At 43.5% G+C, this 25,708-nt stretch overlaps 1 protein-coding gene across 3 annotated transcripts in view; it reads left to right on the forward strand.

Moving 5' to 3' along the window:
• Nucleotides 1–25,708, forward strand: part of ADCY2 (adenylate cyclase 2) — a 441,592-nt gene that overhangs the window by 97,557 nt on the left and 318,327 nt on the right. For 2 of the 3 annotated variants that reach the window (XM_059063263.2, XM_059063264.2), the window contains exon 3: nucleotides 20,265–20,426. The exons of the other annotated variant lie outside the window; for it this stretch is intronic. In XM_059063263.2, the coding sequence (XP_058919246.1) occupies nucleotides 20,265–20,426 (162 nt within the window). The remainder of the gene's footprint in view (nucleotides 1–20,264; nucleotides 20,427–25,708) is intronic. 3 annotated transcript variants of the gene reach the window in all.

Raw genomic sequence — 25,708 nt, forward strand, 5'->3', positions numbered from 1 at the left:
ATTCCTTGATCTTTGCGATTGTTTTCTTTGTCTCTATTTCATTTGTTTCTGCTCTTATCTTTATGATTGCATTCCTTCTACCAACTTTGGGTTTTGGTTGTTCATGTTTCTCTAGTTGATTTAGGTGTAAGGTTAGGTTGTCTATTTGAGATTTTTCTTGTGTCCTGAGGTAGGATTGTATTGCTATAAACTTCCCTCTTAGAACTGCTTTTGCTGCATCCCATAGGTTTTGGATTATTGTGTTTTCATTATCATTTGTCTCCAGGTATTTTCTGATTTCCTCTTTGATTTCTTCAGTGATCCATTGGTTGTCTAGTAACATATTGTTTAGCCTCCATGTGTTTGTGTTTTTTACAGTTTTATTCCTGTAATTGATTTCTAATCTCATAGCATTGTGGTCAGAATGAAGGCAGTCAAAAGATACCAACGTCCAGTTATAAGATAAATAAGTATTGGGGGTATAATGTACAACATGATAAATATAATTAACACTGCTTTATGTTACATGTGAAAGTTAAGAGTAAATTCTAAAAGTTCTCATCACGAGAAAAGCATACTCTTTCTTTCTTTAATTTTGTATCTATATGAGATGAGGGATGTTCATTAAACTTATTGTGGTAATCATTTCATGATGTATGTAAGTCATATCATGCTGTACACCTTAAACTTATACAGTGCTTCTTGTCAATTATGTCTCAATAAAACTGGAAGAAAAAAAGATAGAAATAAATAGGTAAATAGATAACTAACTAAACAAATAAATAAATTGGAAAGGCAGAAAAAAAATCAAACCGTCAGATTAACCTAAACACATATACTGATAACTACATAGAAAGATAAATTGATACAGGTAACTTTTGAATGCAGTAGCCTGGCTGTATAATCTTTGTGGAAAATTTATAAGAACAGAAGGATCTGAAACACATTCTGGACTTTACTTGGCTTTTTTTGGCCATTGCATTGTTATAATAATTCTAAAGATATCATTAAGAGTGGGTATTGAAAGATAGAATAAATATATTGATGATGTCAGGAACCAGGATTATCACTGGAGAAGAGAAATATACATATGATTTGAAGAAGATGAAGAAGAACAATGTAGTATGTGTTAGGTTTAAATTAGAAGCACTATGTACTCATGACACATATTTGTGTATGTATTTCTTAGCTGTGCCCACAGAAAGTGACCAGAAAAAAGTGGTCACAGCTAGTGCCCAATTCCTGGTTTCTAAATAATCTTCCTCTTAAAGAGATCAGGATCCTTGGAGAAATTCTTGAGTCTAGGTCTGAGGTGGAAAAGTATTGTTTGAAAATTATCGATGTGTGCTTACTTAATTAGTAGAGGTGTTTTTCTGAAGTGTATAGTCTAAGTTAGTCAAGAGATTTAACAGTTGAAATGATGGTGCCAGGTTTAAGAAATTTTATGTTTATGTACGTTCTTACAGAAAACTTTCAACATCTTTTTATTTTTTATTCACAAGTAATAGTTACATTTTAAATAAAATCTTTTTTTAAATAAGTGTTTCCATTTTCTTCCCTCCTTGGACATCCTGCTTGGGATCTTCACATGATGTTTCACTTAGTGCTGGTTCTAATATCTGTTTGCATGTGAAGAAGGAGGAATGTACAAGCTAATGTGAAACTTGGCTGGTTCCATACAGGTCCTGTCTATCCTTATAGGAAACAAACTCAACAGAAACACTTAAATGTGCTGAAGAATTTCAAAAAAGTAACAACCCTAAGACCTAAAATGATGTTACTATTCAACAGAAATTATTTCATGAAGATATTGATGCTTTTTGAATAGAATCATGAATCTTTTAAAATGTAAACTCAAGTTATATGCTTTTAAATAATATGATCTGGCTTGAGAAGAAATTAGGTAGTTTTGGGGTACAATAAAATTGAGAGATAATTTTTAGGAAATGCCATAGCTGGTGAGAGACTTAGAGAAACAGTCGTGATCTAAGTGTAGATGTTTATACTCCTCCAACCCAAAGAGAATGTTTTTCTTCTTTCCAATAACAAAACGGCTTGAAATTCTCTTCCAAAGGAAAACCAAATGGTGCAGGGGAAGGCAGAGGTAGACTACTGGAGAGACCGGACCCAGTCTGCTTTGAGCCCACTGTCAACCTTGCTTGTCCTGGCGGAACAGAGCCTGCGGGCCCCGTGGCCTCTGGAATTATAGTCCCAGCTCTCAGGTTGAGTCCCCTGGTGGGAAGATTCATGGAGCAGGGGAGAGACACACGACCACCCAGTCACAGCACTGAGACACTTGCCTAATGCCACATGATATGAAGTCATTTCGACACACAGGGTCCCCTCCTACGCTGGGGCTGATTCCGGTGGTGGAAGGAAGGACCTTGCTTCTTGTCTTCTTTGAAGAAAGAACTCAGCAAAGAGACCAAGATCGTGAAAAAGATAAAAGTGTTTATTAGAAGCAAAGTGCATGTGGAAAAAACAAAAGACATGTGAAAGAGCGCACAGGTGAGCTCGGAGTGAATTGCGCACAATGGGGGCGGCTTAGGTTGCTTATATAAGAGCAGTTGTTTTTTTTGTTTTGTTTTTTCTGGCCAGTCAACTCCATATTTGGTCCTGGTATGGGAACTCATCTCTCGGCCAAGATGGATTCTAGCTGTCATCTTCTCCCTCCTTTTGTCCTTCCCCTAGACTGAGGTCTTCTCTGTGCATGTGTTGGGCCAGGAAATCCACAAGAATGCACCCAGTCGGGGCCCTGTACTCCCACTGTTATCCCACCTCGAAGCACCAGCAGGAGACCACCTGTAGCTGCTCAGCCTGGGGCCTATCTATCTCCTATCTTAGGAATACCCTCAAGAGATGGGGTATTGCTTCAGTGTGGGGGGTGCACCCAGGGGAGGAAGTCAGGGCCAGCCACACTGTGGCTGTACTCTGGAGATGGGACCAGGCTGGAGGATGAATAAGGAGCTCCCCCCAGCTCCCTGCCCGCCTGGTTCCTGGTTCTGATGCCTACATGTCATTGCAGAACAGAGTTTGAATCCACATTTCTGGAAAGCCAGCAACAATAATTAGAAAAAAAAAAAAAACTGTCAGAAACTGTCATCCAGGGACTTCCCTGGTGGTGCAGTGGTTAAGAATCCGCCTGCCAATGCAGGGGACACGGGTTCGAGCCATGGTCGGGGAAGATCCCACATGCCACGGAGCGGCTAAGCCCATGTGCCCCCAACTACTGAGCCTGAACTCTAGACCTTGTGAGCCACAACTACTGAGTCTGCGTGCCACAACTACTGAAGCCCACGCGGCCTAGAGCCCGTGCTCCGCAACAAGAGAAGCCACCACAATGAGAAACCCACGCACCGCAACGAAGAGTAGCCCCCGGTCGCCGCAACTAGAGAAAGCCTTCACGCAGCAACGAAGACCCAACACAGCCAAAAATAAATAAATAAAATACATTTTTAAAATTATGGAAAAAGAGAAAAAAAAAAGAAATTGTCATCCATGTTCAAGATTACCCATAGCACCTCGGAGTCGAACCCCTGCTCCCCTCCCATGCCAGGCAAGCCCCACGTGAAGGCAGGGCAGCGTTAGAGCCAGTCTCCTGCCAGCGCCCCAAGTGTGAGGCCAGGCAGAAGCCCCCACTTTGGGAATTCTCATCTGCTAGGAATGGTCAAGCCTCCCCCAGGACAGAGCAGAGGATGGACCTACTATTTCAGGCTGCCTTTCCCACCTAGAAGTCACCCCTGTTCCCCCAGTTTCCCAGCCAGTGGGGCAGGCTGGGGGCTGCCTGCTTTCCTAGCATTGCTCGCCTTCTGATTCCAGCCTGCGAGTGTGGCCTCCGTGGCCGATGGGTCCAGGAGAAAGAGGTAGGATGGCTAGGGACAGAGGAAACCGCGTCTGGAGATGATTCAGATGCAGACGTGTTAGGGACTGCTGAGCGGAATGCCCATGGTCTATGCAGCAGCCACGCTTCTGGTATGACCCACCCATTGATGTGCCCGGCAGCTTGCCAGAAGCCTTTTAGTACAAGAATAAATGACCCTGGTCTAAACGGGCTTTCACCGATACCGATAATGTATTTTACACTTGGCACAATTAAAATGATCCAGTGCAGTGCTTGGAAGCCAGTAGAGCAACATCCTTTCCTATGACTAGACGGCTCACCTCCAGGCTTTGCCCACATGGTCCCCTCACCCTGGAAGGTTATTCTCTGAGATAAAGCTGTCCCCTGTCTGGGTTTTTTGTGGCACTCCCTGAGTCTACAAGTGCCTGTCCCCCATGTCAGAGCTGCCAGTTTCTCTGGACCCTAAGAAGCACCAGTTCCATGAGAGCCAAATTAAGCGCCCTTTGCCCCCTGAAGTATCTGTGTGGAGTGTGGAGCTGCGTACACAGTAGGTACTTACTGAAGGAATAAAGGAAATGACGTCTGACCTCATCGGACCCCACCTTTGCCCAGAGTAGTTGTTTCTTGATTTCCCCTGGATTCATGACCTTGTCCTAGGTGCCTTTCCTTGCTCTTAAAAATCTCCTCCCAAGATATTAAAAGTGTCTGAGAAGTGTGCCATTAATTATGTAATATAATAAAATACTCACTAACTAAAGTGCACACAAAAAAGTTGGTAAGTAGGGAGACAGTAAGAAACCAATGCTATGTTTTCTTATACCTCTTGTACTCTAAGATGGGCTTGATCCTCAAGTCACATCAGTCGGTAGCCGCCTGCTGGTTTGGGGCTGAGCTCAGAGGCAAGCGAGGTGGGTATTGGGGTGTGGACACTGCCACTAGACCCCCAGGGTTTCAACCGAAGTGCTGCCGCCTGCTGTTAGAGTGGCCCTGGGCAAGGTGCTTCCTGTCTCGGAGTCAGTTTCCTTATCCCATCAGATAACCCTTTCTCCTAGGCTTGTCATAAGGGTGTGTTGGCTGCATGATTGTTATGAATGAACATCAGGAGGAGGGCAGCACCGTCCCCACCCAGGGAAGCCTCTTGGAATTGAAGAGAGGGCCCAGTGTGCACGTGGGCGCCCTGATGGGACACATCCGCCTAGCAGTGGAATAAAGACAGATCCTTAAGAACAAGATTTAACCCCCTTTTGTTTTTTAAAGACAGGGATGGTATTTCAAGAAGAGAGAACAGCATGATGAAGATATGGGTTTATTAAGGCAGAATGACCTCATATTTTCTTTCCCCAGGTTTGCCCTTCGTGGGTGTTTATGAGCCATGAAAAAAAAATCAACAAGAGGCAAGTTTAGCAAAAGTCTTGGCTGTGCCCTTGATGTAGATGTGCTTTCATGTGAAGCTGTGTCTCAGTTTCCTTGACTTCTGGGATTGAGAGAACCACCTAGTAGGCTTCTGGAAACAGTATCAGCCTACACCATTATGACCCAGTGCCCTTTATCTGAGTCCATCTACCTGGTGTTCTCCCTCTTAGATCAAGGAACACACTTATTAAAGGACAAGAACCCAAGTCAGCCATGAACCAGGAAAAAAAAACTGAAATAGACCCAAACACAGATCCAATCCAAATATCAAATTTTACAGAATCTAGAAAGGAATGTTCTTTTAAATAAAACCTATTGAGTCTATTTTAACATAAGCATTTTCAAAGTGATAGAATTATGAAAATATCCAGAGTGTAAAACTTGCCCATTTCTGATTAGTTAGTATCGCTCTCAGGAAGATAGTGCCTATGGAAACGGGGATTTACATACACTTACTAATGTTTAGGTTGTAATAGGGGCGTTATCACTTCAAAAAAATAAATATTGTTCAGCCAGAAATACGTGTGGTGCTTTTTTGTTTCTGAAGTGACTTTAAAGTGAGGCCAAGGGACTTCCCTGGCGGTCCAGTGGTTAAGATTCCTCACTGCCACCGCAGGCGGTGCAGGTTCGATCCCTGGTTGAGGAACTAAGATCCCACATCCTGCGAGGGCAGCCAAAATTTTTTTTTAAAAAGTGAGGCAAAGCCTGTTACAGCGTACAGTTTACTACTGGTTTTCATGATACTGGTGATGGAATCACATTTCTTTAAATACCATGAAGCATGTCATAAAAGTGTGACATAAGCCCCAAACTTAATAATCCTGAGACTTTAAAATAATACTTAGAAAGACCAGATCCTGTGCAAGCCGTGATGCACCGTGTAAACGTGAGACGTCTGCTGACGGGCAGGTGGTGACGGTCTGGACCCTTCTGTGAAAAACATAGGTGAATAAAAAAGCCAAATAAAGCAGCTCTGGTGTTCCAGCATGAAATTATTGCTGTAGAACAAACCTGCTCTGAAGACCGTCCGATTTTCACTGACATGTAGGAGGGAACATAAGGAATTATTAACAGGCAGCTGCCGTGAGATGGTTGGAGTTGAGAGCTGTTTCAGGAAGTTGTGTAATTGAAGAATTGAAAGCCTCACAGAGCCAACGCGGACACAGAAATAATTCATCTTTACAGCTCAGGCATATGCATTCTTCCTTTTAGAACTTGGTGGGTCTTTTGTGGTAAGACCCCCACTGTACAAACACACTGCTTCACCCGGATGCTGATTTATGTAGAGGCTGAACACACAAGTAGAAAATGGAGTATTTGTTTTTAGATGAATAATTCACTCATTTTCCCCGCATGAGTTTTTCTCATCTGAAGCACTGGCCTTTCAAATTAAATAAATATAATGTTTCAAAAGAATATGGGCATGAATATTCATAAAAACCAAAACAGTGAATATAAATAAAAGCCCTTTTACATAACATTTTATTTTTTATGAGGACCTTACTGGGTTTTTTTTTTTTTTTTTTTTTTTGCTGTTGTTCTTCTAAAATTATATTATTCAAAGTGATTTTCCAGGACACCATTTCTTCTACGAAACCTACCTGTTATTGAAGTAGTGATTCTGCTTTTCCGAATTGTTTCATGCAACAGTATTTGCCTTTACTGAGTAGAAATGAGGTAGTACTTGCTTGTGGCACAGCCCATTAGCCATAGAATCAGCCTAGTATGGTGCCGACTCCTCAGTAAAGTGCTTGTCTAAACATCTGGAGGAACGTAAAAAAAGAAAACAATTTTTAAAAAGATTATGTACCCTGAAAATGTGGCCAGTTCATACACATAAAGGATGGCCGATCAGTTTTTGGTGTTTATATAGATAAGCCGATGATTTAAAGCTTCAAAATATACAGACGTGCAAAATTTAGGTTATCATAAATTGGGCATACAAATAGTGAGGCTCTTATCCCAGTTCCTTAGAAGCTGGAGGTAAAGGTAGAATGAAACAGCTGACCTTTGACTAGAAAGAGAAAGATAAACGAATTAAGACTGTGGTTATTTTTACCCAAACAACTCGTTTAAAAGGAGCCAGTATATCATGATATTTGATTGATTAATTCTGTTAATGGAATTGTCCGGACAGTCTTACTATAAGTTATCCCTGAGATTACTTAGCTTAGAAGTGCATTGCTGTCTATTTTATAACATTAGCTACTCAAGGCTGTGACTGTCTTTGAACACATGACCTTATAATCAATGCTGATTTAATGGCAGCATACTGTATAATTTAAATCTGGACGTTAATGAAAGTGAAGTTGATGTAACTGCAGCAGGAAAGGTTGGATTTGAGATAGGTTGTTCTTGACTGTCTGATATCCACTTGCCAGACTAGAAGGATGGGAAATTCTTCACTTGAAGGGTGGGCTCCTGGTCCATTCTGTTACACAAAACAAAGGGGGCCACGGAGGGATGAAAATGTTCAGAGTCACTTTTGCAAAAATACAAGCTCAGAAAGTAGAAATATATTTACTACCTTCTGAAAAAAGAATGATTTAAAAAATCATCAAAGAACACATTATTATTTTTTTAACATCTTTATTAGAGTATAATTGCTTTACAATGGTATATTAGTTTCTGCTCTATAAGAAAGTGGATCAGCTATACATAAACATATATCCCCATATCTCCTCCCTCTTGTGTCTGCCTCCCACCCTCCCTGTCCCACCCCTATAGGTGGTCACAAAGCACCAAGCTGATCTCCCTAGACTATGTGGCTGCTTCCCACTAGCTATCTATTTTACGTTTGGTAGTGTATATATGTCCATGCCACTCTCTCACTTCGTCCCAGCTTACACTTCCCCCTCCCCGTGTCCTCAGATCCATTCTCTACGTCTGCGTCTTTATTCCTGTCGTGCCGCTAGGTTCTTCAGAACCATTTTCTTTTTTTTTTTTAGATTCCCTATGTATATGTTAGCACATGGTATTTGTTTTTCTCTTTCTGACTTCAGTCTGTATGACAGACTCTAGGTCCATCCACCTCACTACAAATAGCTCAATTTCGTTTCTTTTTATGGCTGAGTAATATTCCATTGTATATATGTGCCACATCTTCTTTATCCATTCACCTGTTGATGGACACTTAGGTTGCTCCCATGACCTGGCTCTTGTAAATAGTTCTGCAATGAACATTGTGGTACATGACTCTTTGAATTATGGTTTTCTCAGGGTATATGCTCAGTAGTGGGATTGCTGGGTCATATGGTAGTTCTATTCTAGTTTTTTTTGTTGTTGTTGTTTTTTTTTTTTTTTTTTTGCAGTACATGGGCCTCTCACTGGTGTGGCCTCTCCCATTACAGAGCACAGGCTCCAGATGCACAGGCTCAGCAGCCATGGCTCATGGGCCTAGCCGCTCTGCGGCATGTGGGATCTTCCCGGACCGGGGCATGAACCCGTGTTCCCTGCATCAGCAGGCAGACTCTCAACCACTGTGCCACCAGGGAAGCCCTCTATTTTACTTTTTAAGGAACCTCCATACTGTTCTCCATAGTGGCTGTATCATTGTACATTCCCACCAACAGTACAAGAGGGTTCCCTTTTCTCCACACCCTCTCCAGCATTTGTTGTTTGTAGATTTTTTGATGACGGCCATTTTGACTGGTGTGAGGTGATACCTCTTTGTAGTTTTGATTTGCATTTCTCTAATGTTTAGTGATGTTGAGCATCCTTTCATGTGTTTGTTGGCAATCTGTATATCTTCTTTGGAGAAATATCTATTTAGGTCTTCTGCCCATTTTTGGATTGGGTTGTTTGTTTTTTGATATTGAGCTGCATGAGCTGCTTGTAAATTTTGGAGATTAATCCTTTGTCATTTACTTCATTTTCAAATATTTTCTCCCATTCTGAGGGCTGTCTTTTCGTCTTGTAGGCAAGAATATACAATGGAGAAAAGACAACCTCTTCAATAAGTGGTGCTGGGAAAACTGAACAGCTACATGTAAAAGAATGAAATTAGAACACTCCCCAACACCATACACAAAAATAAACTCAAAATGGATTAAAGACCTAAATGTAAGGCCAGACACTATAAAACTCTTAGAGGAAAACATAGGCAGAACACTCTATGACATACATCACAGCAAGATTCTTTTTGACCCACCTCCTAGAGAAATGGAAATAAAAACAAAAATAAACAAATGGGACCTAATGAAACTTAAAAGCTTTTGCACAAAAAAGGAAAACATAAACAAGAGCACATTATTTTTTCCTAACCATGTACTAGAAAAAATATTAAGTAGACAATTTTTTTTTTTTTTTGTGGTACATGGGCGTCTTACTGTTGTGGTCTCTCCCGTTGCGGAGCACAGGCTCCAGACGCACAGGCTCAGCAGCCATGGCTCACAGGCCCAACTGCTCCGCGGCATGTGGGATCTTCCCGGACCGGGACATGAACCTGTGTCCCCTGCATCGGCAGGCGGACTCTCAACCACTGCGCCACCAGGGAAGCCCGACAATTTCTAATAGATATCATTTTACCTGGTTGCTTCCAAATGAACTTGCTATTTTTCTTTCTTTGCATTTGATGAGGAAAATAATTTTTAAGGAGAAGGACTTCCTGGTGTTGGAGCAAGCTGTTTTGGTAGAGTAGATGGATTCTCAAGGTTCCTTTTATTTTGAATAACATGAATACCCTGGACAATCCTCACCTTATGTTGTCCTGTTAACCTTCAGGAATTTTGGTGAAATAATGTTTTAGCTTCAGCAGAAGATCATGGCTTGTTTTTATGCTGCCTTATGACTCTGGACAAAATACTTAACCCTTCAGCACCTTGATCTTCCCAATTGTAAAATAAGAAAATACGTGTCAATAGATCCTGTGTGTAATGTATTTTGAGATCGTCAAAATATCAATTTTAGGTTCGATGATGTTCTTTCTACATACTAACAGCTATTTCTGGGAACGTTCTACCTTTACTCAGTTCATTCTTCTGTTGTTTCTAAAGACTTTTTCATGCAATTCCCAGACCGTATGAAGCCTGGACATTTTGGTCAATGGCTTTCTTAGAAGCCATGCTTACCAATTATTTTGCCAATAGGTTAACATAATAATTTTTTGGAAGTCCCAAAGGCAATGACCTATATTTTAGGTTTTCATTAAAGTAGAACATCACTTCTGATACTAAGTGCTGTTTTAGTCAGGTTTCTTCTCTGATAATTCTGAATAATAAGCAACCCCCAAATCCAAGTGGCTTGTAGCAGTAATAACGTATTTCTCTTTCATACTCACTGGTCTGCAGGTTGGCTAGATTTGTCTGATCTCTGTTGGCCCTACCCAGGCTCAATAGGTAGGGTATATTCCAGACTTTGTTTTGGGTGCAGATCTACTCCATGGTCTTTAATCCAGACCCAGTTTAAAGAGATGTGTCTTTCTGGGCCATGTCCTTCTCATTGTGGAAGAGCAGACATCCAAGAGGGCAGGCAGAAACATGAATTGAAGCCCCTGAAAGCCTCAGTTCTGAACTGGTTCCTGTCACTTCAGCCCATTTCCCATTACAGAAAGTAAGTCTCATGGCGAAGTCCAAAGTCGATGCCGTAGAGATGAATACTCCATCTCCTGATCTCCATGGCAAGGACAAGGTAAGAAGAAAGAACTGTGACCACATCTTCTACATTAGGAAACTGTGCCTAACTGAGCAAAGTTCAAGAATGCCTTGTGTTCTCATTTTTATCTTGACCAAGTGACCACCATCCAAAAAAAATCTTTAAAAAACTGAAGAGGTGCTCTGGGAAACAGGAGGATAATGTGGGAACACTATACGCCTTTTCCAGACCCAAGGAACACCGTTTACATGCTTTAACAATGAGGATGGTAGCTCATATTCAGACAAAGTAGTTTGCTAATTACTGCTGGAAAGTTTACATATTTTTAACTCTAAGCAAATCAGACTTGCAGACAGACCCTGCCATCTTTATGTGAGTATGAGGGGGGAAAGAAGGTACAGGAAACAAATGGACACGTTTGGAAATTGGCCTTTACTCCAAGGAGTTTCAAGTGTCTTACGAACAGGGACCCTGTATTATCCATGATAGGTAACAAAATGCTTCATATATTGTAGAGTTAAATACTGGTGAATAAATGAATGCATGAAAGATGAAGAAAGGAATATGAAACATATAAGTAGATGGATACCCAGGTCCAAACAAGGAAACAGGAGGAAGAGAAGGGACTGTGGAAAAGAAATCAGGAAACTGCATTAGTCATCACTATCTCAAAGTAGGGGCTGAGGGTTTGGACAGACAGAACTGTCCAAATCCTCTGGCGAAGACGGCAGGCCGCCTTTGTGCTAGGATATTAGGTTTTTTGTTTTTTTGTTACCTCCTACTATTCTCTTTTTTTCAAGCTTTTTAAAATTTATGACATACCTCCCACCTATTTTAAATTAAAAAAAGGCACAGTGAAAGTTATTGTTTTACCTCTGATTCCAACATCAATCTCCCTTAACTCTGAAAAACATTTTCAGGAGAAGAATGAAAGCTACCCAGTGATTCATGATTTCATCATTACTCTTTTGGAGCCCAGGCTTTCCATCAAAGAACATGATATGTATTCTTTCTCTTAATAATATAACATTTAAAGGTATGTTTTCATATTCTGTAAAAATAGAGTCAATATTCAGAAAATATTCTTGGCCAAAAATATCTGCAGAAGAAAAATAGAATCTTTTCTGTCGTTGAGTCTTCAAGGTGTCCCTGCGTTTTATCCTGAATTACGGTCATTAAAGATGTTTTGGTATAGTATAATTTCCAAGAATTTCTAAGTATATCTTTCATAGTAAGAAAGATGGAGCTCTACTTAACTATTCAGAATCGAATGAGAGATACTATTTGATGACTCAAATGGACAATTCATTTCCTTCCTCTGAAACGAGTGCTCCCGTCAGGAAAATGGAAACAACAGGTTGGGGCAGGGACAACGTGGAGGAAGGTGTGTCGAATGACCCAGACATCACATGTCATCAGTAACTGTTGGTCTGGTCCCTTTTGCTTATTTAGTAGAAATGAAGCTGGAAATAAATAATTATTTAGATTGGTCTCTATTTTAAAATCAAATTGGCCTGGAGACGTCAAGAAATAAGATCTAATAACGATTTCTTTCATCAGTATCTTATAGTTTTCTGAGTACAAGTCTTTTGCCTCCTTAGGTATGTTTATTCCTAGGTATTTTATTCTTTTTGATGTGATCGTAAATGGAATTGTCTCCTTAACTTCTGTTTCTGATCTTTTGTTGTAAGTGTATAGGAATACAAGAGATTTCTGTGTATTAATTTCGTATCCTGCAAGTTTACCAAATTAACTGATAAGCACTAGTAGTTTTCTGGTAGCATCTTTAGGATACTCTATGTACAGTGTCATGTCCTATCACTTATGTGGAATCTAAAAAAATGGTACAAATGAACTTATTCACAAAACAGAAATTGAGTTACAGATGTAGAAAACAATCTTATGGTTAACGGCTGGGGTGGGAGGGATAAGGCAATTGGGATTGGCATATACACTCTATTATATATAGAATAGGTGACTAATAAGGACATTCTGGATAGCACAGGAAGATCTACTCGATACTCTGTAATGGCCTATATGGGAAAAGACTCTAAAAAACAGTGGATATATGTATAAGTATAACTGATTCACTTTGCTGTACACCTGAAACTAACACAATATTTTAAATCAACTATACTCCAAAATTTTTTTAAAAAGAAAGAAAAAACAAGATCTAATAACAAAGTCAAAGATGAATAATGACTTATCGTTCACCGATTCGTTGATTAAGTCAGTGTCTGCTTTGGACCAGGCTTTGATTAGAGCAGCGTGGCAGAGGTGAACACATCTCCCTTGTCCTGTGCGCCCATCTGGTTGGCATACTGGAAACTCTCTGCAGTCTCTGCCACACAAGCAAGACTAACGCTGACCACTGAACCCACCCAGAGCCCATCAGATCCGTGTGGGTCCCAGGCAACCACCTGGGAACAGGGTTAGAATACAAAGTCGGATTCAGTAAACTTTGGATGGAGCCCAAGAGCACACATTTCTGACAAGCTCCCAGGTGAGGCTGAGATCAGGCGCAAGGCCCACAGTTGGTGTAACAAGGATCTGAGCCCCACAGAGCAAGAGACAATTCAGGGTTGTTACTGGTACGGAGCATAATGGATGTGCTGAGGAAGCTTGTACCTCCCATACCCTGAAGGACCATCAGCCGAGACCAGTAATGAACTGGGGAGAGGTGGGAAGACGGCACATACACCCAGGCAGAAGTCATCAGACACGCACAGGTTAGCAAAGGCACAGAACGCACTGTTGACGCTAGGAGCTGGCTTAATTTTCATTACTAGGGTCTTTCAATGACGAATGTGTAGCTGTGACGCTCTTCTGCTCTTAGTTATCTTTGCTACTGATGAGAGGTTAAGATGAGCCGGGATAAAAATGAGTGTCATCCATTATGCTGCCTGGACTCGTGGGAATGGATGCAAGTCTGCAGAGCCAGGCTCGCACTCCTGAGTCACACACCGTGGAGCACAAGCCTCTAATCAATCAGCCTTCTCTGCTTCCCTGCTCGGAACTTGCATGTGTAGTTACACCTGAAATGTTTCATCCCTTCTTTCCTTCAGCATGTATGTGTTGAGATCTTTATTTGCCAGGTACTATTCTCAGGTCCGTACAGGGTCCTTGTCTCCATGGAGCCTACATTTGTATGGATAAAGACAGAAACTAAAAATGAGAAAAATATAAAAATAAGCATTCAGATTCCAATAATGATAGGAAGACGTTCAGCAGGGTGATTAGCTAGAGGATGAATGGGGGTGATATTTTAGATAGAGAGTTAGTGGGATTCTCTCTGGGAGGTGATATTTGAGCTTCTGTCCTGGATGACAGAGCCAGCCAAGGGAAGATCCAAGGAAGCATATTTGAGGCAGAAGGACAGGAAGTGCAAAGGCCCTGAGGTTGTCGGAGGAACATCAATAAGGCCAGTGTGGAGGAACTGTGAACGTGGGGTGATGGGAGTTAGTGAGATATGAGATTAGAGACGTCAGCCAGACCAGCTCATGAGGAGCCCATATTGGCATGCTGAGGACTTTGAATTTTTTCTTAGTGTTGTAGAAAGCCAGTGGTGGGATATAAACAGAGGAGGAGTGACATGGTCAGTTTTAACATTTTAAAAGATCACTTTGATAACCACCAGAGTGTTAGCTAATATCTCCATCATGTCCCATAATTGTCATTCCTTTTTTGTGGTGAGAACTTTAAGATCTAGTTTCTTAGCAACTTTGATGTATATAATAACGTTGTTAACTGTAAATGCAATGCTGTGCTTTAGATCCCCAGGACTTACTTGCCCTATAACCGCAACTGTGTGCCCTTTGACAAACATTGCCCCATCTCTCCACCCCCAGCCCCTGGTCACCGCCATTGTACTCTGTTTCTACAAGTTGAATTTTTTAGATTTCACGTATAAGTGATATCATACATATAAGTGAATCATCAGTGTCTTTCTCACTGTGATTTATCTCTCTTAGCATAATGCCTTCAAGGTCCATCCATGTTGTTAAAAAGGGCAAGATATTCTTCTTTCTCATAGCTGAATAATATTCCTTTATATATGTGTGTGTGTGTGTGTGTGTGTGTGTGTATCTCCTTTCCCTTGGTTAGTCCTTGTGGGTAAGCCTCCGTCTCCCGGCTGAGGAGAGGTGACTTCTTAACTGAACATCAGACATGAGACCTGGAGTTTGAGGGAATTCAGTGAGGTGCAATATGTGGATTCACCAGAGTCTGCACACGTACACACACAGCAATTACATATGTGTACGTATGTATGTACATATATGTATGTATGTGTACACATACGTATAGATAGATCTAGAAACTCCCTCTCCACTGGGAAGACCTGGAGAAAGAGGGGAGAGGGGAGAAAGTTAAATTTGAAAAGCAGGGTGATCGTAAGGAGACACTCAAAGAAGCCTTAACACACACGGATGCTTTAGCACTAAAAATCGGTATGACAGGATTCCCCAATTAAAGAAAGTTCTGTTTTACACAGTTGTGATATTTGCACTAAAAAATGTAAGAGTGACTCAAAATAATCTTTATGTAAAGTATGATCAGGGAACAAGCTAATAAAATACTAACCTACATGAAAAGGTAAATATAGCTTGCGTGTTTAGTTTTTCTAAAAGTTAAAGCACATTTCTGGCTTAATAGCTTTATAGTTATGTTTCCAGAAAGTTTTCAAGATGCCCCTAATGAGTAAATCATATAAATATTCTCAAAATCAGCGGTCCTTTGGGGTGGGAATAACATTCAAAGAGGAAATTTTTATTTTGAATTTAGAACTTACCTTCCAGAATGCTCAATTAGATCAATCTCTTCAAAAATTCTATCTTTTCCTTGGGCAGTTTTTACTAAAACGTCACATTTCTAGCTGTATGCTAAAACAATAAGCTACATATTTTTCCCTAGGGCTCAAGGACTCCTGGAGGGTAAACTAGGAGGTGCCCTGAGAACGGGGGCCGTTTCCTATTCGATCCAGTGTCTGCTGTTGCCTGACATAGACATCTGACAGATGTCTGTTCATTTAAGTTTTTTGATCAGTAGAGAAATAATCATGCAAAATTTCATATGGCTGTAGTTAATGGCGAGGTCGATTGGATCAAGGAAGACAAGAGTTTACTCTGAGTGAGATGGGGAACAGCTGGAGGGTGTTGGAGAAATGATAAGAATTTTTGGTATATGAACTGGGTCTAGAAAGAGGTGAGATTTCAACAGGCCAAGAAGAGGAGGGAGGACCTTCTGAGAACGAGAAATGGCAGACCTAGAGGCGAGCACCCCCCATGCCTACAGCACGGGGCTGACCAGGGTTGGCTGGAATACAGGCTGCTTCCAGAGCAGAGTGGGGGTGAGGATGGGAAGGTCAGCCTGGGGCCAGTCTGGACCCCCAGACCGTGTGTTTTCTGCTTTACTCTGTGATCACAAGAAGCCATGGGGAGAAGTGTTCAGAGCCCAGGGGTAAGCCAGAGGGAGTATTCATCTAAGGAAAAACTAACTCGATCTTTGCACTCAAGATCACAAATCCAGCAGTTGTATGTTGGCTGGATTAAAGAAAGGAGACTGCTGGAGAAAAGGAGATCAGTGAGAGTATTATTGTATCAGTTGGATAAGGGGCTCCTATCATGCCACAGGGATCATCGGTAAGGAAATTCTGGAGTCGTGTGGTGCATCCATTTCTATGGGATATTTTGCAGCTGGTAAAAAGTAAACAATACCTTCACATCTATAGACTTGGAAAGACGGCTGTGATGTATATCTAGTTCAGTGATGAAAGCACATTGCAGAGTAATGCATATAAAAGCATCCTATTTAACCCATCAGTTAAACCTCCCAGATGTGTGCATGTGTGTGTGTGTTTGTATGAGCTTGGTATCAGTCAGGACCATCCGGGCTGTGCTTACGGACCCAGATTTTACCATCTCAAAGGGTTAAGTCTCATTCATATGCTCACAGGTCCATGTGGGTCAGCCGAGGGGCTCTGCCCCCCCTTGAGACCAAGGCTGGGAGAAGCTCCATCACTGATTCCGTGGTTGCCAGGGAGGGAGGGGACTTGGCAAGTTGGGCGCTAGCTTTTAAAGTTTCCACCCAGAAAGGACACGTATCACTTCTGCAGATGCTCCACTTGTCAAAGTGAGTCACAGGTCTCGCCTGACTTAAAAGAAACGCTCGATGCATTTGAACCACGTACCCAGAAGGAGGAAAGCTAGAAATGTTTGGTAAAGAGTCCTGATGATTGCCAGGAGCATGGAGGATGGGGTGGAATGGGCCAAAGTGAGGAAGGATGCTCACTCCAGTGTCCTTGTTATGGGGGGGAGGAGGGAGAGAAAGTGTGGAAGCATATTTATTGCCAAACGGAAAGGTACTGAGCCCACCTAGTGGCTGTGGAGGCAGAAAGGAGCAGTCAGATGCCGGAGCCTGGAGTTCTGAAGGCAGAAGACTTCTTTTTTTCTTGAGTGTGTACGTGAAGGATTGTCAGAAGAAGTGATTCTCAAATGTTTACGCCTGGGTTGTTTGGAGAGTGAGGCATGAGGAGCAGAATTGAGTTATCGGGCACAGGAATAAGTTTAAGAACATAAAGGAGAATCTCTTAGTCGGTTTGAAACTTGTGGAGCTTGAAGGTCAAGTAGACCTTCAAAGAGAAGATATGCATGTCTTGAAAAAGGCCGATGCCGGGCCACAATTAAGAGATACACTTGAAACCGTCCTATTGGGATGAGGGCCGCCACTTCTGATCCCATGCTCTTCTGGGTTTCCGTGCAGGGTCCAGAACCAAATCCATCCTCCTCTCTCTTTAGGTTCTGGACAGAGACATATCCAAGGGGAATCCAGTGGCGGAAATGTCCCCCATGTTAACGTGGAACCCAAGTGCCTGTATTTAATGTTTTGGACCTTTTTACTCACACATTCTTTTAGATATGGCAAATCCATTTTGGTTTTACATATGGCCCTATTTGAAGTTGCTTTGGAAAGCAGGCTAAACAAAATAGAGCCCTCTGGGAGTAAAAGGTGCAGACTGTCCCCCCCTGGGCCTTGAAACCGCACCAGACTTTCTTTCCATCCAGCCTGCCGAATGCAGCCCGGGCACCACTCGCTGAGCTCCTGAAATGTTACTCCTGGGATGCTGCCACTAAAATCCAAAACTTGATTGAATATGACTTGCTGAACTGACCTTTAACAATTTCCTTTTGTCATCCAAAAGTGAATAACAGGAGCCACCGTATTCGGAAAACCGGCCGCCTCTATTCTCCATTTGGTTACTGCAGATAAGCTTTCCACATGCTTCCATTTCAAAGCTCAGAATGTTTGCAGAGTGTGTATTAATTGAAATAGTGTTAGCGTTTTAAAGCTGTCCAAAAGTTTTGTTAATTTCAAAGAAGTACTACAGGATTTTGCATTAGAAGAAAAACGTGTAGTTGGCAAAGAGGTTTTCTTTGGTAATTGTCAATTCAGATACCTGAAAATATTTGTTTAATGCCTTTGCAGGATATAAGGGTTTGGCATAAATTCTACGTGTAGAAATAATAATACCTTATTTGCAAGTGTTTCCTGTAAATTTGCTGGATATTAGGGATTCGAAAGTAAATTTAATTTTCTCACTGAGCTGTGACTACATAACAATTGTTTTCCTCATTCTTAAAAGAGAGTTTTCCTGTGGCTTAGCGGTTCTCCACCAGAGATGGTATTACTCCCTGGAAGGCATTGGACAGTGGCTGGAGACATTTTCAACTGTCACAGCTTTGAAGGGGGGATAGGTGGAGGCCAGGGACGCTGCCACCCATCCTGCAGTGCACCGACAGCATGCACCACAAAGAATTATCCAGCCTCAGAGGTCAGTAGTGCTGAGGCTGAGACACCCTGCTTAAGAGAACCTGTACAGTTGCTTTTTGATGGTAATATGCGGTACAGATTCCTACGACTACGCAGGAGGGGAAATGAGCCTGGCGTCCACCCAAGCTTCCCTCTCTTTAAATCCAGAGCAGAGCCTTTTGCCCGCATCCTTCCCGTGAATTTACACACGGACTCGAGCAGAACAGCTGGTGCCCTGTCTCTTGTGTCCTTCCTGCTATTCTGGGAGTTAAGATTCCTTAAAGTAACACGGGTCATCTTGTAACAGTGGGGCAAGCTCTTCCCTTAGCCTCACTTACTTTTCGAGTGAAGAGCTGAGTGGTGAATGAAGCTACCAAACCTCACGTTCCCTATTTTTCTGACCTTGGTCTGGTCTTTTTTCCACTTGATTTATCACCTTTTTATCCCTTTTGATGTTCTGCTTCTTTTATAATGACAATGGCCTGTTTTATGACCTGCTAAACCATTTTCTTTTCCATTCCGAACTTTTGTCTAAGCTGTTTCAAATTGATTTTTTTTAATTGAGGTGACATTCACATAACATAGATTAGCCACTTTAGAGGGAAGAATTCAGTGGTTTTTAGTATATTCACAGTGTGTGCCATATCCAGCTTTATCTAGTTCTGGAACATTCTCATCACCCCAAAGGAAACTCTTTCCCTGTTGAGCCGTTACTTCCCATTCCTCCTTGCCCCAGCCCCTAAAAACCACCAATCTGCTTTCTGTCTCTGTAAATTTACTTATTCCGGATATTTCATATCAATGGGATCATACAATATGGGGTCTTTTGCCCTAGCTGTGTTCACTTAGCATAACGTTTTTGAGGTCCACCCACATGGTAGCCTGGATCAGTATTGCCTTCCTTTTCAGGGCTGAATAGTGTTCCATTGTGTGGATGGACCACGTGCTGTTTATCCATTCATCCGTGGATGGACATTTGTGTTGTTTACACCTTTTGAATATCGTGAATAGCGCTGTTGTGAACGTGTGCGTACATGTATTTGTTTGAGGACTTGTTTTCAGTTCTCTAGGGTATATATTTAGGATCACATGGTAATTGTATGTTTAACCTTTGGGAAACTGTCAAACTGTTTTCACTACAGGGGAATCGTCTCTAAGCTGCTTTATTTTGTTAATTCCATGCCCCCGCTCTTTGCATCTGCTTCTACCAACTCCCCGCAGGTGGCAGCCATCCATTCTCCCTGAGTTTCCCGAAACAGTTTGACAGAAGACTTAAAGAATCCAGATGTGTGTTCTAAAGCACAGATACAAAACTCTGAGAGTTTAGGACCAGCTCTGCACCCATGCGCATGAAGTGCTCAGATTCACCTAATGTCTGCAGTGGTTTGGATACCAAAACTGAAAATCCCCAAATTCTGAAAAAGAACCTTTTTTCTCCCCCTCCATCGCAATCGTTAGTCCTTTTGCGTAACGCGGCGGATTTGTTTGGACGTGCCCTCTTTTTGTCGTAATATTATTTCTTGCATGGCTGCGGTTCCCGGGGATCCGTGCAGCCCTTAATGGGAAGGAGAGGGGGAGCATTTGGAAGCAGGCACTCTCTGTGACTCTCCCTGTCCTTCTTCCCCACCCGTAGGTGTCCTTCTTCCTCTTCATCATCTTCGTGGTGTACACCATGCTGCCCTTTAACATGCGAGATGCCGTCGTCGCCAGTGTCCTCACCTCCTCCTCCCACACCGTTGTGCTGAGCGTCTGCCTGTCTGCAGTGCCGGGGGCCAAGGAGCACCTGGTCTGGCAGGTAGGTATGCCTCCACCTCTGCGGGGTGACCACACCTGCTCGAGGCGTGACTGTTGGCTGGTACCTGGCAGCTGCCCCAGGTCTGCTCTCTGATGTTGACCCTGAGTGTCGCTATTGGGCAGCCAGCCACTCCCCCCTCTCTGCAGTGGCATCAGCGGTCACTTAGCGATTAGCAACAGTGAAAACTGGAAATGGCAGATCCATTTGGCTGATTGATGGTTAAAAGCTGTTATTATACATTGTAATTTAGTACTCTTATTTTTAAGAGTTAGAGTGAAACAACTTATATAATTAAATTCATAATTCTCCCTCATCTCTCTCTGAGAGATACCCACAACCCCGTCTTTACAGAGGGCAGAAGAGCTCTCTATTTCGTAACCCTCTGGCAAGTCCAAGGACATAAAAAAATAGTTCTTTAAAATGCTTCAACAGCAAATTTAGCTTTACTGCTGAGTGGCATTCCAACGAAACCTTCCAATTTAATTAGTTAAAAGCATTTAAAACGCCATTTAATTTCCTATTACGTACATCCGTAGACATGAGGGGCAGTGGTTTGCTCTTACTCTTAACAGTCTCTTTTTCACCTGTAAACAGTGTGCTTTATTTTGCTGGGTTGGAACCAAATGTAACAAATGTAGCCAGTGTGCAAAAAACGCAGCGGGGCTGAGAGGAGTAGTTACGAACGCCACTGTTGTGGAAAAGGGGATTTTAGATGTGGGTCACTTGAGACCTGCGGGTTTCAGAAACCAGTTTGTCCTTCACTTGAAGGAATGTTTTATTTGGAAACTTGAGATGGAAATGGAGGCTTACCCTTGCATCTGTAGTAATTGCTCTTAGTTGGAAAGCGTTCTAGGGACCCCTTTTCTCAATACTCATCTCTGAGCGCTCATAACAAACATTCATTAGGCGTAGCCTGAGCACGTGTGAAATGTCCTCTGTGGGCGCTGAGTGAGGGTAAAGCTCGTGATCTGGCGCACTGGTGCCCGTCTCCCGTTGACTTGCTTGGACGTTCCTAAGAAGCGCCCCCTCCAGGAAGTGGAGGGAACCATGTCTTTCCTGTGATGGAGCTGAGTGGTCACATCGGTAACCTGCATCGCCAGAGACACACACGGTGTCTGCTCGGTAGCTGATCGAATGAAAGAGAGAAGGTGGGCGTTTTATTAAAAGATGGAACAATCCAGCTGTGCCCAGGATGAGGTGGAAGAAGTGTTCCTTTTTACACGAGTTCTGCCCCAGCTTTTACTTGCTTTTTCTACATTTCACAGCCTCCCATGAGGAGGTTCATGGGACATTTCTCCTTTGTCCCATAAATTCCATTCTTCCACCCTCCTTTAGTGGGGGGCATTAAGCTCAACGTTAGGTGGTCACATTCAGGTCAGGGTGATGCGTATGTTTTACATAGGAATGAGCACATAATAATTTATGTAAGACTATTATGTAACAAGAATAATTTGCTCTGCCAATTTACACTATGGAAATCACTACAGGAAAGTCCTGGTCACACAGGCAACAGGGCACTCGTACATATTTCACTGCTCATGGCATCTTGCTGGTCGTGCGTTACCGTGGAACACATACCTTGAACATTTTGTACCTATCTTTTCTGCCACTTCGTGAATAAAGAAAGTGTCTGCTGGTGCAGATGTCATAGAAAAAACATCTGGGGAATGAGGATTATGATACCTGCCTGTAAAGATCAAATGGGGTTAAAAAAATTAAAAAGGAAAAAATAAGTGATTTACAAAGAACCCGGGCATATTTTAGATATCAAGTAGTATACTGGGTTGTTTTTTTGTTTGTTTGTTTGCTTGTTTTTTAGCACTGTTACTTTCTTGCATTGGTTAAAAAAAAAAAGTGGAAAGAATGTAATCTTAAATTTTTATTTATCGGTGGACAGGCAGAGATAGGATAATGATAGGATAATTCCAGAATAGCAAAAGAATAAACATTTTTTATTCCATAAGAATAACGTTGAAAGGAACAGAAGAATATAAGGTCAGGTTTCCATCCCTTCACAAGTAATTTCACAGTGATTTCAAGAACTGGGAAAGGCAAAATCTGCCAACAGCTTTAAAATGGAAGGTTCATAGGTAAACATCAAAGTAATGAAGTAGAAGAGCTTTAAATACCTTTGGCCAGTGCTGGAAATATAAACTAAAAATAATACTGGTTTGTGATGTGAGGAAAACATTTTATGGGATTCTTTTTACGAAAAGTGTATAAAAGACAGAATGCTACAGATTAGGTAGTTATATTGCTCTGGAGTAATTGTTTAAAGCAAAACTATTTAAAATAAAGAATATCGCTCTGATATAAAGAATGAGCTGCCCATCAATGATCAGTATCACCCCGCCTTCTAAATCCCCAAAGAAAGAGTGCATTTTATTTAACATGGGTCCATACTAATCAGTTTTGTTTCATTTTATTTTCTGAACATTGGCAATGCATTGATAGCATGTAGTAACTTATCTGTTTACCAAAATATGGACTTAATAGGAAACCCTATTCCTGTTCCATCTTGTGCTCAGGAAATTAATTTCACCAGTATTTGTCTTGAGGTAGAATTCATTCTCAGGCTATGATCTATCATCTACTTAAGGAAATTTATTTAATACCTGAAAATTGTGGATGATGTCTCCTAACCCATTTAAACACAAAGTATAATTCCTAATACATTTTTTTATAGACCTACCAGTACATTGCAAATCCAGTATGGGTAATGTTTTTCCCCTAAGCCTTTCAAAGATAGGTTGCCCCCAGATGAGATGCTCCGTTGCCTCCAGCTGCTTTGGTGTGGACTTCCTACAATACCATGCTCCTACATAACCGTAATGCAGCTATCAAAACTGGAAATGTGCATTGTTTACTTCCTGACGTTCTGGTTCCTCTAGCTTTCCCAGTAATGTCCTTTACAGAACAAGGGCCCCTGCATTGCGCTGTGTTCTTAAGTCTCTTTGGTCTCCTTCTGGATGGAACAGTTCCTTAGTCTTTCTTTGGCTTTTAGTAATGCTTTTGAAGGTTGCAGGCCAGTTATTTTCTAAGATGTCCTTTCACATGGGGGGGTCCAGTGTTTCCTCGTGAATAGATTGAAGTTATGCGTTTCGGCAGGAATCTCAGAAGGGATGGTGTGTCCTCATCGCGTTCTATCAGGGGCGTGTACGTCCACTTTGTCCCATTATTGTCAGTGGCGTTACTAGCATTATTATCCACCAGCCTTTTCCACTTTGAAATTCCTCTTTTCCTCTTTGTCATTAGTACATATTTTGTGGAGAGGTGCTTGGAAACTATGCAAATATCCTGTTTCTCATCAAACTTTTAATATATTTATTTGTTGGTTTGTATCTGCGTGGTCTGATGTTGAGTAGATTATAAACCACGGCTGTCACTGTTTATTTTGATGCCCATATGGTCTCAGCTTTGTGCAGCAGGTGCCTCTCCAAGCTGTACCTTGGACTTGTCCCTGGGATTCTTTGAGCATTTCCTCAATTTCTGGCGCGAGCTATTTTGGGTTCCTCTTGTGCCCTCCCTGACCTGCCCCTAAAATCAGCCATCTCTCCAAGGAGCCCTAGTTCCTTTTGGTGAAGAAGGACATTTAGTGGCAAGGTCTGGGCTTTAGGCCTTTCCGTTGCCGTTGGGGTGTCCGTACTGCAAGTGCTTTACATCTCCATTTATTTTTATATCTGCCTACATCTTAAACAGCATGACTTCACACCGATGTTTCCATTTCCCTTCCGGCACACGTTTCATGCCAGTTTCCTCTCCTTCCATTGTGGCTCCCTTGACCAACAGTGAAAAATATTTAGCTCTCATGATCCTAAATATATTTATTTACTTGATGAAGCCCTGCATGTAACCATTCTCCTGTTGCAACTGTCAGCCCCTCCCCCTGCCCTCTCACTTGGGACAGCTTCCTTTCCCCCCCACACCATGTCCCGTTCCCCCAGCTGGGGCTCTGACACCCGGTCCACGAGAGGGTGTCCCTTCCCCCGGCTGGGGCTCTGACACCCGGTCCACGAGAGGGTGTCCCCTCCCGCGGCTGGGGCTCTGACACCCGGTCCACGAGAGGGTGTCCCCTCCCCCGGCTGGGGCTCTGACACCCGGTCCACGAGAGGGTGTCCCCTCCCCCGGCTGGGGCTCTGACACCCGGTCCACGAGAGGGTGTCCCCTCCCCCGGCTGGGGCTCTGACACCCGGTCCACGAGAGGGTGTCCCCTCCCCGAGCTGGGGCTCTGACACCCGGTCCACGAGAGGGTGTCCCCTCCCCCGGCTGGGGCTCTGACACCCGGTCCACGAGAGGGTGTCCCCTCCCCCGGCTGGGGCTCTGACACCCGGTCCACGAGAGGGTGTCCCCTCCCCCGGCTGGGGCTCCGACACCCGGTCCACGAGAGGGTGTCCCCTCCCCCGGCTGGGGCTCCGACACCCGGTCCACGAGAGGGTGTCCCCTCCCCCGGCTGGGGCTCCGACACCCGGTCCACGAGAGGGTGTCCCCTCCCCCGGCTGGGGCTCCGACACCCGGTCCACGAGAGGGTGTCCCCTCCCCCGGCTGGGGCTCCGACACCCGGTCCACGAGAGGGTGTCCCCTCCCCCGGCTGGGGCTCCGACACCCGGTCCACGAGAGGGTGTCCCCTCCCCCGGCTGGGGCTCTGACACCCAGTCCACGAGAGGGTGTCCCCTCCCCGAGCTGGGGCTCTGACACCCAGTCCACGAGAGGGTGTCCCCTCCCCGAGCTGGGGCTCTGACACCCAGTCCACGAGAGGGTGTCCCCTCCCCTGGCTGGGGCTCTGACACCCAGTCCACGAGAGGGTGTCCCCTCCCCCGGCTGGGGCTCCGACACCCAGTCCACGTGAGGGTGTCCCCTTCCCGAGCTGGGGCTCCGACACCCAGTCCACGTGAGGGTGTCCCCTCCCCCGGCTGGGGCTCCGACACCCAGTCCACGTGAGGGTGTCCCCTCCCCCGGGTGGGGCTCCGACACCCAGTCCACGTGAGGGTGTCCCCTTCCCGAGCTGGGGCTCCGACACCCAGTCCACGTGAGGGTGTCCCCTCCCCCGGCTGGGGCTCCGACACCCAGTCCACGTGAGGGTGTCCCCTCCCCCGGCTGGGGCTCTGTACTTGACTTTGCGCAGCGTAGGAACTGCACACACCGAGCCCAGCTTTGTCGTCTTGAGTGAGTTTCGCTCCCCCCGTCCCCTGTTGGTGCAGACGCTTCTCTTCTCTGCCTCACCTGAGGGCTGGGCACTCAGTTATTCAGGAGGGAAGGAAGAGGACAAGAAGAGAAGGGGTAGA

This window comes from Kogia breviceps, chromosome 4, assembly GCF_026419965.1.
Source record: "Kogia breviceps isolate mKogBre1 chromosome 4, mKogBre1 haplotype 1, whole genome shotgun sequence".
Taxonomy (NCBI): domain Eukaryota; kingdom Metazoa; phylum Chordata; class Mammalia; order Artiodactyla; family Physeteridae; genus Kogia; species Kogia breviceps.